Genomic DNA, 18,571 nt, shown 5'->3' with positions numbered 1-18,571 from the left:
TGGAGGAATGTTCAGGTTGGTGAGCAGCAACTGAAGATAAAACAGGACGACAATTATGAAGCCACGCTGGCGGCCTCATGAGGCTGAAATGGTTCTTACACAGGGGACATGTTTATTTTTTCTGTACTGCGTCCATTTTACAATATATTATATCAACTTCATGTCATATCGTACAGGCTTTAATTACAAGTGGTCAGGTCTGACGTTAGTTGTATTTCAGAGTCAGAGATAGTAGGAATTACTGACAGATATGAAGCATCCCACATGGCGAACAGATCGATAGTTAAGTCATTATGTGAATGCAAAATACACACAGCTTGTTAGGCATCTAGACTCTGACCTTGTCGCTCTCCACAAATAAACACCACCTTCTGCACAGCAGGAAGTGAGGTGTGACCGTAATAACTTACCCCCAAGGTGAACATAGGCTAAGAGCCAGCAGGTGGATGCAGGTGTGGAGGTGGAGTCGTTTAAATGCAAGTGACAGCAGAGTAAACAGAGCACTAAAGCCTTAAAGGCAGAGTTACGGAGCCACACTTTTATGAGTGGGTTTGCATATTTGTTTGACGCAAAGCACATGTCATCCAGTGGTTTCCTGCTATTCTGGTTAAGACAAGTTGGTGGTACTGTGGTGGTGGTGGTGATGTGCAAAGAAATGTAGTGATGGGTCAACAAAATCAGTGAAAAAGGCTGCAAGCTAGCAAACATGACTGTAAAGATTGCACAGCTTTGAAGACTCAAAAACTTGTCCATATGTTTTATGAAGAGGTAAGGCCTCAAGGATACACACAATGCATCTGATTACAAAAAGACTTCACACGGCTCATTAAAGTACACCATCATAATCAAGACCATGAGATAGATGTGAGATTACTGATGTGAGATTCAAGTCAGGGTCAAGGAGCAGACACATAGTTTTTGCTAGAGGCTTTGGATATTGTGCCAAGGATTTAAGTTAGTGGTTTCTCTCTCTGGGCCTTTGCTTAGATAATTGAGGATTCTATTTTTGGGCTTTTTGCCTTTATTGGATAGGATAGTCTAAGCGTGAAGGTGTGGGGGGTAACATGCAGCAAAGGACTGCAGACCCTCAGCCACTGTGACAAGGACATCGACTTTGTATATGGACACCCCTGCCTTGTTAATTAAGTCTTTATCCAATTACAAATAGTTATGTGACGTCCAAACAGTAATGTGATCAGTGCATCGAACAAGTTTATCAACTGGGCTGCTGTCATCAGGTGATAAAGATATGTACAGTTGTGTGTCATCAGCATAGCTATGAAAATGAATCCCGTGTCCTCTGGTGAGATTTACCGCTGGCAGCTTGTAAAGACCAAACAACACAGGTCCTAGAATGGAACCTTGAGGAACCCCACATTATGCTAGTTGAGGAGAGATCATCGAAGGGGACAAAATAGTCTCCACTGGACTGATAAGTCCTAAACCAATATAAAACTGAGCCAGACAGGCCAACACACTTCAGTAGTCTATTAAAAGGATGTGAAGGTTGAGAGTTTAGCTGCATGTTTGGGGTTTCTTTCACACGGGATTTTTAGTTTTGTTTTCGTTTTTTACTGTGGTATCAAGTTGGATAAGGAGAACTGTGGAGTTTTATCTGGTATTGGTATCAGCAACTACATTTCTGGTATGGTGACAGGCCTAGTCCTGAGGGAATGGGACACCCTTCTCTGTTGCATCTCGACCGTTATTTCTGATGAACATGAGTCAGATTTAGAGGCAGCAGATTTATGTTCGGCTTTGATCTTCGGTGAGCTCTGTTTCATAATAACTCGAGGACCTCCGTGACACCCTTTTAGGTGCAAGAATGCAGGGACTTCCATTGAGAGCTGCTCCCACACTGTGTGAGAAAGATAATCACGCTACTCTCTGTCTGACACTTTGTGTGTTGTCTGTCTGCAGAGCGAACAGGCGCTGAAAGCCAGTGAAATAATCGTTTATAAGGGCAATGTCAGAATACGGCATCCACACCGAACCGAGCTATTATCCCTGATGTAGTAGGTGCTCGTCAGTGATTACTGCGGGGCTGTCACTGTGTGCAGATGGGAGTTTTATACAGACATTACTTAGAGGCAGAGCCGGTGAGGACTGAAATAATAAATTACAAAGAACAACTCTGGGTTATGATACATTAATCTAAAGGTCCTTTATCTTGTATATGTCAGTTGTGACCGGGATGTTCACCATTACCGAGGGCTTGCTCAGCCACAGCTGCGACATGTGCATGTTCAATACACCTGTTTTTATGGATTTCATTGTTTCTGTTAGTATCAAGATTCCTTGGTCTTATTAGCTTCCTCCTTCCCGTGTAACTGGTCTGAGTCTAATGCGAGACAGCCAGAAATGTGTGTTTATTCATTATTTATTTTGCCCAACTAATGAATTTATTTCTGTCTGCAGATGGTTATGTTACGACGCCCCTGAAGTCCCAGAAGATTACTTTTTTTTTATCTTGTGGGAATAAGATGTTATCTTGTGGGCACAAATTACCTTGTCCACACAAGATATGTATCTCAGGGGGATTATTTATAAGTGTGCACATGCTTGAGCCAACTACCAACATCTAATGCTTATGTAGATATTTTCCATGAGGAGTTGTCAGTATGCAAATTGCACATGAAAGGGTCTTAAAGGGAGACGACGACGATGTAACTTGACACATTGAATTTGCCTTCATTTTCCATGATTGTATTGAGTCCGGAGCACATGTAGAGAGTATCTATACAATCGGCTGATTTACTCACCAATGTCCACAGCATCTTTCTAAAGTTTTCTACCATTAACCACCTCTCCAGACCATGTAAGTCTGCAGCAGCAAAACCCAGAGTGTACTGAATTTTAATGGAGTGAATGTGATGAGTTATAGGGATAGCTTGGGTTGTTTTGAGGTGGGGTTGTGCATTGTCAGTGTATTACCTACAGTAGATGGTGGTCGGTGTTCCCCGAGTTGGAGAAGCAGGCAGGCATACTGCCATGAGACAGCAGCAAAATGTATTTTAGCCGCCTAAAAGTAATCTACATTGAGGCAGATTAATCTGAGACAGAGGAATTAAATACAGATAAGGTTTAACACAGAATGAGTGTATATAGTAACAGATGCTTCGACGTCTTTGGCACTTTGAAACCAGAAGGATATATTTTGTGATCAGGGGACATCTGAGCAGCAGCAGGATAAATCCCCCCATGGAGTACACTCGTGGTGGTGGTGGTGGCTGATGACTCTGAGGCTGATGGCTGATGAGGAGGATGAGGCTGATGAATCTGTAAAGACTAGGTGGTGATACTGAGGTGGAGGGCGCACACGACGGCAGCAGACGCAAGCAAACGAAGCTCTACCTGTCTTCTGACCACAATACGATGATGAGAAAGCAAAACCCAGAACAAGAGGCAGCTTCCAGAAACAATCCCTGACCACATCTGGCTGCATATTTGATACCAAAATCTAAAAAACTGTTACATGACAATAGTGAGATGATGAAGTGCTTGCTGAGATCTCTGCTTTTAAAAACACCTCCTCTGTTGTGTTAATTTTTTCATGAGTAATGTTCATTTTTGATGGTATGATGAGGAAGAGAGGGGTAGAGAAGATGAGATGGAGGAAGAGTGAGAAATTGTTCATTTGTATAGGCTTCCTTAGTTGTTGGACTAGCTGGCCTGCTCTATTTAGTCATTATTATTTTGCCCTACACCCTAGAAATATTAAAATGGAAAGTAACTTGTACTTTGAGTAACTTTTTTACCAGGTACTTTTTTTACTTTCACTTGAGGTTTCTCATATGGTAATTTTCCCTTTTACAGGGTTCCCACACTTGGGAAAGTCATGGAACTTTATGAGCACATTTTCCAGGCCTTTTAAGTCATGTAATTAGTAAAAGATCGTCAAAGGTGTTGGAGAAGTCTTGTCACAGTAATCTTCCGTGGATGACCTTCCACATTATGCAACATAATGGCAGGTTTATTTTCTGTAGCTGTTGGAATAGTGTGCTCTAATATGCGTCGATGTGTGACAACATTTTGTTTACCACCATGGACATTTCATTTTCTACCCTATCTCTCCCATCATGTATGCCAGGTAGCTGAAAGTTTGAATCTGACATGTTTGAAGAATGCCAAGCAAGTAAGTAGTAACCTAATGAACTTATGAGTACTTGAAATTTTGTCCATAAAAAATTGTAGGAACCCTGCTTTTACTTGAGTCAGTTTGATGTGAGTAATTGTACTTTTACTCATGTATAGATTTTCAGTGCTTTACCCACCACTGACACAGTGACAGTACAGTGGCTCCTGTGTTTTTGAAGGTAAAATTACTGTCTTTGTCAGAGCAGTCTAGTTTTGAAGAGAGCATGAAGGGTTATAGCAGACTCAGTTCTCCGCTGTGTTTGTTTTTTAAAAGTTGCATAGTCTCTTTTTAATATCGGAATACATGCTGTGCATTAAGGATAGACCGATACATCGGCCGGCCGATATATCGGGCCGATATTTGAGTTTTTTACTTGTATCGGCATCGTGGGTGTGCGGATTTATTTTTCCCTGGCACTTTTTTTCATTTGAAAGTATGTGGTTAAGTTGAACAAAGCTGTTGAATCCTACTGTGTACAGTAGTTGTTGTTTTATTTATGCTTCAGCTTAAATATTTGTTTATTTTATAAAGACATTACTGGAAGATTTAAGAGCACTGAACTCTTTTTTGTATTTGAATGTATAATAATAATAATAATAATATTCTACCTGTTCTACCTCAACTTTCCATCTTGTTTTAGTATTTTTTACTGTTCAATAAATGTTTCTTATTTTAAACTTGAGACCTGTAATATTTGTTATCATTGTGTCATTTTTTTTTTAATGTAAATTGAGGGAGCAAAAGCAGTATCGGCCCCAAATATCGGCTCAAGAAAATCGGCAGTCCATAATCGGTCATCGGCTAAGGGTGATGGAAAAAAATCGGTATGGGCATCGGCCCTAAAAAATCCGTATCGGTCTATCCCTACTGTGCATAATTGGGTACTTCTATACTGTCTTCTGTGAAGTGGTTGCCATCTGTGTCCTGAGTGCTCGGGATTCAGCTTATAGGACTGTAATTTTCTTTGCATCTCATGAACATCCATCTATACATTTTCCAGCTTGGAATTTTAATTAAAATACAGAGCAGCTAATTCTTGCTGAGGACGGTTCAGTGTTTAAATAGGTGTGATCAGAGGCGTTATGTTTTCGGACTGTCCATCCTATTCTCGTGGACACAATATCTCAAGAACACCTTGAGGGAGTTTTCTCTAATTTGGCACAAACGGCCACTTCGACTCAAGAATGAACTGATTACAATTTGGTTGGCAAAGGTCATAGTCAAGGTCAGTGTAACCACACAAAAGTAGGCCAAGAATTTATATGTAATTAGGAAAAAATTTTACACAAATGTCCTTTAGAATAAAATGATGAAGTGATGAAATTTTATATTCAAAAAGTCAAAGGTCAACTTCACTGTGACATCATGATATTCTGCAAAAACACTCTCCTGGCTGTTACTCAGGAACAAAAGCGGAGACATTTGGTCAGATACTGAATTGGTGACACTAATCTTGGGTGTCCATCTTGAAACTGTGCTGATTGTATAGATCTTCTATGCTGTAGGGTTTAAGATGTGTGAAGCGTCCATGTTTTCACAGACACTGATGTAAACTTTAACTGCAACTTGGCATAAAACCACAAGGCCGTAACGGTAGTTGTGTTAGAGTTGAATGAATTTATTTATATAGCAGTGAAAATAAAACTTTTCTAAGTTCTATTGAGGTGGCTGTGGACATCTGCTCGGTGGAGAAGCATATTAATTTATGGTAAATCACTGCATCTTATTCCCACAACATAACATTTTTAGCACACAACATATGGATCTTGTTTGCATAAAATAAATAGATCCATATTTCCTCCACTTAAGTTTAGAAAAAAACATCACCTTTTGGGACTTTGGGGTCTTCCTACACCGCATTCAGGGTATAGATTTTAATGAAACTTCACACAGAACTAGAGTCACCATATGGTTAAGCCTAATTTACAATATGTATAATTGAGAGACATTATAAGAGGTTAAGCTGATGACGTCAAGAAGCCACGTTTTTCTTTATAGATGAGATTCTAATCAACTTGGGAGCTTTAGAGCTTTGACCACACTGAAAAATGTATTAATAATTAGACCTTCACAATGCCGTAAACGCACAGCGGGGCTCTATTGAAAGTGTCCACTCTTTCTCTCAGTGCTGCAGGCTCCTACCAACAGCTGGGTCATGGATCTACGGCTGACATTTGCAGTTAGCCAGTTGGGTCGGCCGTTTAATCATTTTGGCCATTTCACTGCTAATGTGGTCTGAGTCCCAAGTACATTCATTCATTATTGATGAGAGAATAAATGTCTCTCTGGTACACTAGATGCAGCAATTACCCAACTGAATCATCCCCCTATGATGAGATGCTTTTTGTTGGATGGCTGGTCATCCATGTGGATGTGGCTCTGGGGCTTAAAACTCACAGAGCAGCCAGAGAGTTTTCTTGTGTATGTGTTTTTACTTACATTAAAAAAAAAAAAAAAAAATGAGACAGAAAAAGAAATGCTGCTTTTTTCAGCTCAGGCAATCACTGCGCTGTTAGGCAGCAGTCTCCTGTTGCCATGGCAACTACCTGTTAATATTCCGGCAGAGTTTTCTCACTGACAAGGGGAGAGCGCCACTTTCTCACTACAGAAAATCGATTGGACATTCCTGCAAACAAAAAAAAAAAAAAAAGAAAAGAAAAAAGAAGGGGGAGCTGAGCCACGGCCAGAGTGGTGCTGCAATACCTGCACATGCTGCAGCTGACGGTTCACGGCATCACAGTGACCTAATTGACCTTGACTTTTCCTTTTAGAGTCGATGAAGCCCGGTGCATGTGGCTTACAGCAGATCAAAATGTCATCGTCAAGGTTTAGTTCTTACAGGGCAGTCGTTTTCTTAGAGTGTTTTTTCTTTCAGCAGAGTTTTCTCTCTCTCGCTCTCTCTCTCTCTCTCTCTCTCTCTCTCTCGAGGAGACTGCTCAAAGGTCAGGCATTAAGGAATTGAGCTTTATTTTTTTTATTTTTTATTTTTTTTAGCTCTTGAGTGGTGAAGCCATTCAGAAGGGATTGGCTGTCTATCATGAAAAGGGATGGCATTGATCACGAATCCCATTACGCCCTGGGCCTGATCTCCAACAGTCCAGACAATCCCGTCTCCCATTTCTCTCCTGAAAGGACCTTTTTTAAACGCCGCTTTTCTCATGCAAGAGACAGAAAATCTGCATAATGAGTTATAAATCACACACACACACACACACACACACACACACACACACTTGCCTGTGTTGCTTTTGTCCATGAACATAAAACCACATAATTAAAAGTCACGAGTAGGGAGGGAACAATTTATGACTATATTGCAGAATAAAATTGCGTGATTAAAAACAATAACTTGATTGTGGTGAACTTTTGTCATGGTTTTAATTGTGAATAGGGTTGCAAGGATATGATATTATTAGGCGACGATATAAAAATATCATGGTTCATGCTACAGTGACCCCTTAAGGAATGAAAACAAGGGTCTTTTGATTGAAGAAACATCAAGAGGACAGGGAGGAGATGTGCACGTGCAGGTGACCTCCCCCACCCAGTTGTGATTTTTTTAATACTGTAGATAAGCACGTGTACATGGTGCGCTAACAACTGCAACCCTAGTGAATATTGTGTTCAGCAGCATCTGGAGAGACTGCTGGGCAACCATCAGTAAAAGAGACAGATTTTGAACTGGTGGTTGGACAATTAATCAATTATGAAGACATCACTTTGACTTTTGGGAAATGTAAAACATTTTTTCACCATTTTCTGACACTTTGAAAGCCAAACTTTTGATGGAGAAAATAATCTGCAGATAAATCAGTGATAAAAGTAAGCATCAGCTGCAGCCCTACACATACGCACAGCGATACCCTTCCTTTTACTAAATAAAATAACATGTAAAAAAGGTTAAATAATGTAAGCTAAGTGTGAGCAGTTTGGCTTCAATCGTCAGTAAAGTCAGCAGCAGAGGTACAAAGAGTCATGATTTATCCCCTCTGGTCTGGTGACAAAACCTGACAACACCTTTTTTTTTTTTTTTTGTGAGTAATGCACAAGTATCGAAAGGTTTTCCACCTCTTTGTTTCAGGCAACAAGTGTCTGGTGCAGAAAAATAGCTCAAATTCAAAATGTCAAAGTGTCCCATTAAACCTGAAGTATTTTTCTCAAATCCCCGTAGAAAACACACAACACTATCGCCTGCGAAACTGGTGTGCACCGCCTCAGAAGCTGGAATAAAAGTCTCTTTGGTGGACTGTGGAGTCCTCTGTGAAAGTGAAGGATCTGGAAAACACTTGAGATTTATTTTCAAGTGCTGTCAGACTTTTAGGGCTGAAACTGACTGTCATTTTATTTCACCTGAAACATCAGACGCTTCTCTGTTGCCTTAAAGCTTTTGGACAACCGTCTGAATAATGTCCAAACGTTTCCATTTTGAGGCGGAAAATGTGGCTGTTTTCTTGAGTTCCTGGAGAACTGATACTCCGAGGTTGACGAGGTCACCAGCTTGTGTGCCTGTAGGTCGTGCTTACATTCATCTCCATCGAGGTTCAGTAAACACGGCAATGAATTGTCAGAAGGGTTTCAGCCTTCGGTTCACTGAACTCACCTCACGGACCAGCTCGCAGTGTTTTCAGATTTCACCAGTTTGCCTTGTGGAAAGGGAAACAACATCAGCAGCAGTGTTCTGTTTATATTTGGATCTGCTCTTTGGTTGTTTTTCAATTGCTAAATGCTATTTTTAATAAGCTATTTAATATATGTTAAAAGAATATTTCACCATTTTGGTAAACTTGCTGATTTGCTTTCTTACAGAGATCAAAGCATTAACACTAGTTTTGCATCTGTCTGTTAAATGTGAAGCTTTATCCAGGAGACAGTTAGCTTAGCTTAGCATAAAGAAAGCAGTTGGAAACAGCTAACTTTGCTCTTTCCAAAGGTAAAAAATACACTAAGCAACAATTCTAGAGCTTGAATTAGCTAGTGATCTTAGGACATAGCTTTGCCAGCTGTTTTCTGCTTCTTCTAGTCTTTATGCTAAGCTACGTTAACCACCTAAGCTTTATATACAGAGATGTGAGATTGGTGATGATTTGCTTGTTTTATAGTGTGTTTACACTACACGCTTTTCACTTGTCAACAGTTTTTGGAGATCTCCCAAAAAAAAAGCCCCAAATCAGAGGCAAATTGGCGCTAACTCCCATGAGCGATGATCGCCATGTTTGAATATTCAAAGACTTGATCTGAGAGATACACCAGTGTCATGTCTGAGAGATATCTAGCAGATCAAATATCTGGACCTGTCTAAGAGTCCAAATCCTGTGGTGTAAAATTTGTTTTGACCGTCAATATCGGCAGCGATGACCTGAAGTTTATTAAGTATATTAAGTCAATTTTAAGTCACTAAACCCATTTGGCATTGCTAAATATGTTATCACAGTTAGCTCTGTTAGCACTGTTAGCAGTGGCTATTGTTGCTCACAAGGTCAAAATGCTACAAGGGTTTTGCGCTTTAGAATGAGGCTGCTTACTCACCTGGGTTGCCTGGGGGGAGACCAGAGGGTGGCTACCATGTTTCTGCAGCAACGCCATCCTACCACCAGAACAGCGTTACAGCAGTAATCTCCAAATAAGTGCTGCAACAAGCTGAGAGTGGCCAAGGCTAACGTTAGCTGACCAGTGGAGACCAGAGGTTGGGCAGTGGGCGCTATGTTCCTGCATGTTAACAGGAAATAGAATGAAACAAAACCACCATCACCACCTCTAAATTCAATCCACCATCTTCCCCTCCCCCTGGTGTCACTCTAGAGATGCTGATATGACACATAGGAAACCTACAAATGTAATGTGTCTGTGGTTTGTAGAAACCTACAATGCCAGCATTTTCTTTTGGCGACTGCTCTGTTTGTTGACTAAACATAGTATGGAGACCAGACAGATTTGTAGTGAAATGTCTTGTATTGTGTGACGCCCTGTCTCTATGTGCAAACCCAAACAACATCAAGATACCTCATTATAAGACAAACAGTCCTGTAATGTGATCAGTGCAACAACCTAACAACTTTCAAAGTCGTGTGTGTAGGTGCCATTACTCTCTGTGAGTTATATTTTCTCCGACTATCTCTTTGCACACATCTGTGGACATTTGTAACAAGCCGCCGACTCTGTAACATCTAAAGGAGACTTATTTCAAAACACACCGGGAACCGGGAACTGAGCTGAACCCTGCGCTGCACATGTTGTTACAGAACAGCCCTGATAGCTGTAAAACATTAACACTAAAAAGAACCATATTTGTGCTGCTTCCTCTAAAGATATTTCCAGCTCATCAGGCTCATGTAAACATCAAAAACCTGGTTGAGAAGTCGCGTCATTAGCACGGCGGCAGCGTTAGAGCTGGATTGTATCAAAGAGAAGCATCTTTGTTCCACAGTCTCAAGCTGTGAGAGTCGTATTAATTACTTTGTTCGAGGCCATTTTTGCGTTTGTCCGTCTGCCGCCCTGCAAAAATGAATTTTCCAGGCCTGGTTCTCGAATGATCGGTTCCCACACGGACAGCTATTGTGTGTTTACGCCTATACAGCTCTCTACATTATTTATGAAGGCTTGCACGAGCAGCAGCATTTCCATGGAGATGACTCAGGGGAGTTTGGTACGCCGCTCGGAGCTTTAAAGTAGTCTTGTCCCCGTGACCCAGTGTCCGTCTTCATCTGCCCGACAGCAGTGGAGATGAAGGGAGCTCCAGAATAGAAAATGCAGGTCATATCTGTTTATCTGGGATTAGACTGTTTCCCAAGTATACATATATATAACGCCAGGCTCATCCAATTGCCTCAGGGGTCACAGGAAGACGTGGTTGAAGTGACTCAGAAATATGAGGTTATAAAACGTCGCCTGTAACGCTGCACAGTCTCATGTTACTTGTCATTTTTTAAGCAGACGTTTGTGTCAGCATCCCCTCATCCCTCCATCCCCGCCTCTTCCTTTTTTCCTCGTCTCCAAGGGGCCAGACTGGCTTCTTTCTCACCTCTGATGTTTATTACACAAACAGCACCCAGGATCAAATATTCTTACTTTTTTTTTTCCCATCCGGAGAAGCCAAGTGTTGGTGAGAGATAACATGTAGAGGGAGTGGGAGGTGGGGAAAAGAGAGAGCGGCAGACTTGTTTATATGTCTTGATCTGACGGGATGAATAATTCAGCAAAGGGCTTCCTGGCACCCCAGGATTATATTAAAAGAATAGTTAGGGCAGTGGGGTATAAAAAACAGAAAAAGTTAGGGGAGATGAAGTCGGGGTGATGGAGAAGATGGAAGCCTTGATTATGGAAAGCATTGTGAATTATTTAAACTTGTTTCCCCACGAAGAAAAACACACAAAGTGCTGAATCTCCAGCGGAGGTAGCCGTGAATGCCAATATGGTTTCGGTGATTAGAGGAGATTTCACTCCGGGACAGGAGGTGGAGAGCGTCTGACAGCTTCCTTTCACCTGAGGTCGGAGGAATTCCTGCTTTTCTGTTTGCCATCAGGGACTCTCACATCTTCTTTCAATATTTAAACTTTTTCGGGCTTTGCTTTCCCTGGACGTTTGCAACAGTCTTTGGTGATTAGACAACATCGTCTAGATGCTGGTAATGGTGATGCTGATGATGGGATGAGATGAAGAGGGAGCTGGGGATCTGGATGTGAATAGGAGTAGGCTTTTAATGAGCTTGTCCTGGGCTCTGGATAAGGTGACTGGAGGGGAATGAGGTGGAGGAGGGTGCGACGATTCCGCCTAAAATGACAGCTGACAGGAGCAGAGAGGAGAACAGATTTAAAGTTTGGCAGCAGCAGCAGAGACTCCAGCACCCCTGTGACCCCCAACAGGACAAGCGGCCACGGAAAAAATAATGAATGGCGTCCAGACCCAACATTTTGCCACAAATCCTTTTTAGTATTGTTGACTTTGTCATCACTGTTAGCCTTGTTAGCACTGTTAGCATTGCCAGCATGGATCGTGGTGCTAACATAGTTAACAATGCCAAAGAAGTGTGCAGCTTAAAAAAGAAGCCGCTTACTCTCTGGCACTAGATCGGAGGGTAGCTACCATGTTTCCACAGTGGGTTACTAGTGGTAATCATTAAATGTGCAGCGCCACTAGCTAGTTCCCACCCGACCCAGGTGGTGCACAGTGCAGAGGGGCCAAGGATAACATTAGCTTATCGGTGAAGACTGGACGGTGGGCAGTGGGCACTGTGTTTCTGCTTGTTAAAGTGGCTAGCCGGCTGTCTGTCAGCGAAGTCAACACAGTACGCAATTAAAGGCAAGACATTTCCATCACAAAACATTAAAATTTTACCCTGTCTGAATGGAGGGCACTTTGAAATGCAGCGCTAAAGTTCAGTGGAGTGTCAGACTGAAAGGAAAGGCCTCGTTTGTTTTACATCATTCTGCTTCTTTTTTTTTTTTTTTTTTTTAGCCATTGAAAGTGAAACTGACATCCCTAAGTGGTATCGTCTTTTTGTCACTGTCACGCTGTCACATGAGGAAGTGCAAATGTATTTTATGTAAAACGTAAAACATTTTACAATATGCACAGGATGGGAATTATGTTGTTGGAATCCCACAGAGTGAGAAACACACACACACACACACACACACACACACACACACACACACAAAAACACACCAACAAATGCTGGTATTGCCCAGTTCTGTTGGTGTCAGGTTTTTTTTCTTCTTCTATTTTGGTTATTGTAAATTGGTTTTAAATTTCCAGCTGGCATTAAAAAGGTCTTAAAAAATCCTAAATGTAACACGCCTGCAGCTGTCAGAGCCCTGCAATAACCTGAATGCTGTGATGAGCAGGTCAAAACACATGTCAGTCATGGCTGTGTGGGTGGATGCTCATTTTTTAGATGTCGTGGTTATATCTATCCATTTCAAGAGGATTTAAATGACTATATTTCAGAGTAAAGTAGCTCCAAACTACACCTTGAGTATAGTAATTTAAGAGCTGTTGAAGCAGCGGTTAGACGGCTATAAAACGTCCAAATGTAGGCTGGTTTTTCGCCCTCGTGCAAAGAGACGTGCTGCGATGCTGCATTTCTGTTTTAAGGAATTCCATGTGAGACACACCCTAATACCAGCTGTTCCATCACTCCTGTTCACTAATAGAAAAAGCTGCTGTAATCATTATGGGAGACTCCAAATAAAGCTGACCTCCCTGGAAAGGCTGTGGGAGGAAGAGGGAGCGGGACTCAGACTGGGGAATACTGGAATTTTTAGGGCAGGACACTGTGGGAAGAGGGGACATGGTGGGAGGAAAACTCCCGACTCCTGAGCCTGCTGCACTGTGTCCGCTGCGTGGGTCTTTTGTCTTATGCTCTGGCATCACACACAGACAAATTGACTGAGTTCCTCCATGTTGTAATTACTGTTTGTTGAGAAACGGCGAATCCCCCTGCGCCGTGTCATTAGGATTAGCACTCGGCAGGGTGTTGCTTTCCATTCTCCTGTAGCAAAGAAAAAAAACTCAATATCCCATCTGTCACCAGCCATTCTCTGCAGCTAAACAAAGCCTGGCTGCAGTTACACCATCTAAATGGATTAATCCTCTCCAGCCAAAAATTATTGGAACACACCTGCGATCACAAGGAAAATACACATCCCAACACTGTTTATGCTCAAGGTCGGGCTTTGGATTTACAGCTTTGAAGTAACAAATGTGGCTCGCAGCCTAATTGGCTCAATTAGAGTTCAAGCAATGAAGTAAAAAGACGGGCGTGAAGCCAAACGCAGAGCGATAGCAAACTACAACACCCGAAATTCCCCACAGAGACAATTTATTTCAAGGATGATGAGTGTTTCTGCTGGAAATTATGCACTTCCAGTCATGTGATTTTAATGTGAGAGAGAAACCTTTGTGTTGAAGAGCTGCTTCGTGTCACCAGAGACAAAATAAATCAGCCTCCCATTCATTAAAAGCTTCAGTCTGAGTTTGTATTCATGATACCAGCTGTGATGTTTTCACCAAAAAATTAAGATGTACACCGCAGTCTGCTATTAACCTGCGACTTTGTCTCCGTGTTTAATCACTTACACAAATGTTTGCTCCCTAGCTGCTGCATGTGAAATGAATCTGGGCTTTTTCTTTTTAACTCAAAGTGCTGATTTGCGTGTTGTCGGCTTTGTGCACTCCCCTGATATCTCACAAAGATGGGGATTAAGTTAATAATCAGCAAAAAAGCAGGATGAAAACTTTGTGTTATTGTCACCAAGAGAGGATACGTAATTGTTTCCTGTCTCCTGACCTGTGTGCCCTGTCTGTCTGCAGGTGTGCTGAGCCTGCCGGAGAGTTTGAACCTGCACCGGGACCAGCAGCGCTCAGGGCGGGGCAGCGAGGTGCAGGCTTACAGCCAGGCCGAGCTGCGCACGCTGGAACAGTCGCTGCTCGCAACACGGGTGGGCAGCATCGCAGAACTGAGTGAGTACACTTTAACCATCACTTCTACACCACAGGTAATGTACAGTTAGGTTTTAGAAAACTTTGATCAAGTTGGCGATGACAGAGAGGTTCTGAGTTATTACTCCTGAGGCATACAATGAGCAGATGTTTTCAGGCTCCCCTCCCTACCATTCATCAATCCTGAACTCGGGATGGACATTTTAATTAACTTCCATATTCAAGTGCTCAAAAAATTTCACAGGGCTCTCAAAAAAAATAAGAATGTTAGAATAGGAATTAGCAAACAATGAAAAAGCAATTTGAAAGTCATTTATTGATCAACCAGGCCACAAAAAGCCTTTAAAACCTTAAACTGAAGCTCAACTTGAGAAAAATCTGCCGTATTCCAGTTGCTGCTGCTAACACTACATACCCTAGAGGCAGTAATGAACAAGTGTCTCTTACATTGTGTGCGACAACTTTAATTATTTATTTGTTTTACGTGCCATAGTTTTAACTTACTTTTTGTTCATGGCATGTGTTGGCACTGCTTGTGTGTGTGTATGTGTGCGTGCCTGTTTAGAGTATGAATGAATGATATCTTATCCCCTCTTTCAATATTTTTTTTGACGTTTTATTCTGTGCATTGAATTTCGTTGCATCTATTTACAATGACAGTGAAAGGAATTTAAAGGCGCCGTATGTAAGAATGTGGCCAAAACGGTTACTGCACTCAAATTCAAAATACTGCTGCGAGTCGTGTCCACCCCCCCTCCCCTACAGATTGGAGGCTGCTGGACAGCAGCACACTGGAGACTGACGGCAAAAATAGAAGTCCTGCGTATCTATTGCGGAGGGCTCCGGAGCGCCGCAGCTGAGACGGAGCCGGAACGCAGCACAGCCGCAGCCGGTGCAAACAGACATTGACTAGAATTGAATCCTATCGGCTCCGCTGCCGTGCCGGAGGGCAGACGCAACCAACTCGCATCTGGTGGAACTTGGGGGTGATTTGTTTGCCCACGGGCGCCACATCCTTGATTTTTAATTTTCCAGCGGACCGTTTGAGCAAGTCCAGCTTCTCTGCTGCTAACGCTGCGGAGGAGGAGCCGGCTGCTAATGCTACATACCGGGACACTGCTAATGCTGCTTGCCGTGCTGCTAACATTTGTTTCTCAAAAAAATCAGTCGGGTTGATGACCCACCTGCACATGGGCTACAATGTATGATCGAAAATGAGCAGTTGAAAGTATTCAAAATCTCCATCGCCGTCTAGCTATGATGCTAGTTAGCCAACTTTGGCTAAAGCTTACCTGTCGAGGAGAAGAGTAGCCACTTTGACGTCCGATTTCAAATTCCACTGTTGCCTTTACTCCCCACATCTTTTCTAGCTCCTCTTTCAGCCCTTGGTATTTCTCAAACTTCTCATGTTCCTTCTTCCTGATGTTGCTCTGGATCGCTACATCTATCACCACTGTCTTCTTCTGTTGTTTGGGCGATCAACATGATGTCTGCTTGATCAGTCTGGAGCTGGAAGTCCCCCAGGATCTTAGCTCGGTCATTCTCAACCACCTTAGGAGGTGTCTTCCATTCTGACCTTGGGACTTCCAGCCCATACTCAGTGCAGACGTTCCTGTACACTATGCCAGCTACTTGGTTATGGCGTCCCATGTACGCTCTTCCTGCCTGCATCTTACACCCTGCTGTTACGTGCTGAACTGTCTCAGGAGCACCTTTGCACAGTCTGCACCTGGGGTCCTGTCTGCTGTGGTAAATATATAAATTTTTGTTAATTAAGACAAATTCAGTCACTGGGAGGTTGGTTCATTACAACGTTTGACAGTCAAGTCTTCTAAAATATATTTTCCCAGCCTAATTGAAGAGTAAAAATCAACCACCGCCCCCAAATAATAAGGGTTTTGTCCAGATTCTCAAGAATTGGTAAAAGCCCAAGATGAAACATGCTTCCCTCAGGACTAGGAGCTGCTAACAGAGCTATTAGCGTAGCAAAATTTTATTAATAGTCTCTACTTGGAGTATACTGGAGAGTAAAGGTGACCCATAATGATCTATTTAAATATTACATTTACATCTTAAACCTCTTCTACCCCGCTGAAGAGTCCTATTAAACCTAAAATGACATTAAAATAGTCAAATGTGAAGACATTAGATATTGACCCCTTATATATGAGCATCTTGAGACTGCACTTATTATCTCTCAGACGTTAAAGTGTGATGAACAGCACTGTGTTAAGTTCAGCGTACAGCACATTATAAATGCAGCAGTAATTGTTATGCACATTAAATCTGATCATCTCAAGGACTTATTTCCATAACTGTTTGCCAAATAGCCCCATTAGTGTGAAGGAATGCACGCTCCCCGTCCCCGCGGGCTGTCATGGTGGTCTGAGGCCAACCCGCCGCCTCTGTACTGTCCCCTCACCTCCTCTCCTCATCCGTCTCTCCCCCTCCTCCACCCCTCTGACAGCCAGGAACCGTTCTATTACAGCTGTTCTAACACCTGTTTATGAGTCACGCCCGGAGACCTTTTAAATCCAAGGTCACCGCCTCAGAGAAGCTTTTAACCTCAACTTGAAAGGAAGGGCTCCACCTTTAATTCTGACACCCCGCTACCTCCACCTCCACCTCCACCTCCGCCCCCACCGCTGTCCTCATGCTCTCCACAGTCACATATTAGATCACCCTGTCCCCTCCAGACATCTGCACACCAAGTTTGTGTCCGTGCACATTTGTCCTGGATGAATGTGTGTGTCGTCCCCATAGCGCATTACAAACCAGCAATGCACCACACATCATCAATTAACGTAAGAATTTGTAGTCTTTTCTCGTCACCAGTTGCTCTGTCACAGTCGCGATTAAGCCTGTGAGCAGTTTGTGAAGTGTTGTGATGCATTTGTATTTATGTTGTGTTTGGAATAAATACATTAAGAGCTGGTTAGTTAGCATGAGGAGTGACCGAGGCTGAAAGATGGATGCAAGAACTAAGCCCCAGTGTTGCTACTTTGAAAACATAGCTCTGCAAAATACTAATTAATTCACATTGGGAGAAGTTAAACGACAGCAAAGCTACACCAGAGTGAAATATAGTTTGGTTTACTAAGGGTAGTTCAAACAATTTTGTAGAAACTGATCAAACTGACAATGTACAATACGAAATTAAACAAAATGTCACATGCGAGCAAAAATATCCACTTACTTGAGTTGATTGCAAAAGGTACCCACTTGTTCCCAGGTCTTACATAAACAACAACAAAAATAAAGAATAAAATACCTCACTATTGATTGAGAAGTGCCAGAACGTCAGCTTTGGTTTTGTATACAGCGTCCATCAGACACCTGCCTTCAGAAACTACGAGTTCAGGTGGGGGATTGCACCAGGCAGGATTAATGTTAGCCAAGTACTTCCTAAAATATCATGCAATAACATCTCTGAACATTCCGGGTTTCCCACACATTTCTTTATTTTTGGCGGCCCACTAGTTGTGCTACTGTGTGTGGTGTTGGAATATATATATACACTGCTAGATTAGTCATTGCACCACAGTGTTGGAGGGTAGACAGACTCTGGGTAGAGACGGAGCAGCAGAACACCAGATGCAGTTTAAGCGAATCTTAGCCGTTCATTGCGATAGGTCTAAAAGTTTGCTTTCACCAGCTTCTGCAGCAGCTGCTCCTCTCATCCGTCAATCTGATCTCATCAGCTCTGATCGGATCAACTGAGCAATTATCAACCCCACAGCTTAAAATCTACAAACTGTTGCTAAGGGGGATAATAAGCTCAGGAAAGGGGGCGTCCACTGGCTCACCTGGTGGAGTTGGTGCCTCATGTGCAGTGCCTGTGTCCTTGCCACGGTGGCTGTGGGTTCGGTTACAGCCAGTAGGCTTTTGCTCATTCCCCCACTTCTCTACCTGTTTGATGCTACAGCTGTCATATCAAATTGAGGCCAATCTGGAAATCCATCGGTAAAAAAAAAAAAAAAAAAGTTTTTCTTCCTT

The 18,571-nt window shown here is 42.5% G+C and overlaps 1 protein-coding gene across 2 annotated transcripts in view; it reads left to right on the top strand.

Annotated features, from left to right (window-relative positions):
• Positions 1 to 18,571, top strand: part of LOC117248986 (ankyrin repeat- and BTB/POZ domain-containing protein 3-A) — a 291,997-nt gene that overhangs the window by 170,131 nt on the left and 103,295 nt on the right. For both annotated transcript variants that reach the window (XM_033614259.2, XM_033614258.2), the window contains exon 2: positions 14,447 to 14,596. In XM_033614259.2, coding sequence (XP_033470150.2) covers positions 14,447 to 14,596 — 150 coding nt within the window. The remainder of the gene's footprint in view (positions 1 to 14,446; positions 14,597 to 18,571) is intronic.

This window comes from Epinephelus lanceolatus, chromosome 23 (assembly GCF_041903045.1).
Source record: "Epinephelus lanceolatus isolate andai-2023 chromosome 23, ASM4190304v1, whole genome shotgun sequence".
Taxonomy (NCBI): domain Eukaryota; kingdom Metazoa; phylum Chordata; class Actinopteri; order Perciformes; family Serranidae; genus Epinephelus; species Epinephelus lanceolatus.
The sequence above is the reverse complement of the archived record's forward strand: the minus strand, read 5'-3'. Positions and strand labels throughout refer to the sequence as shown.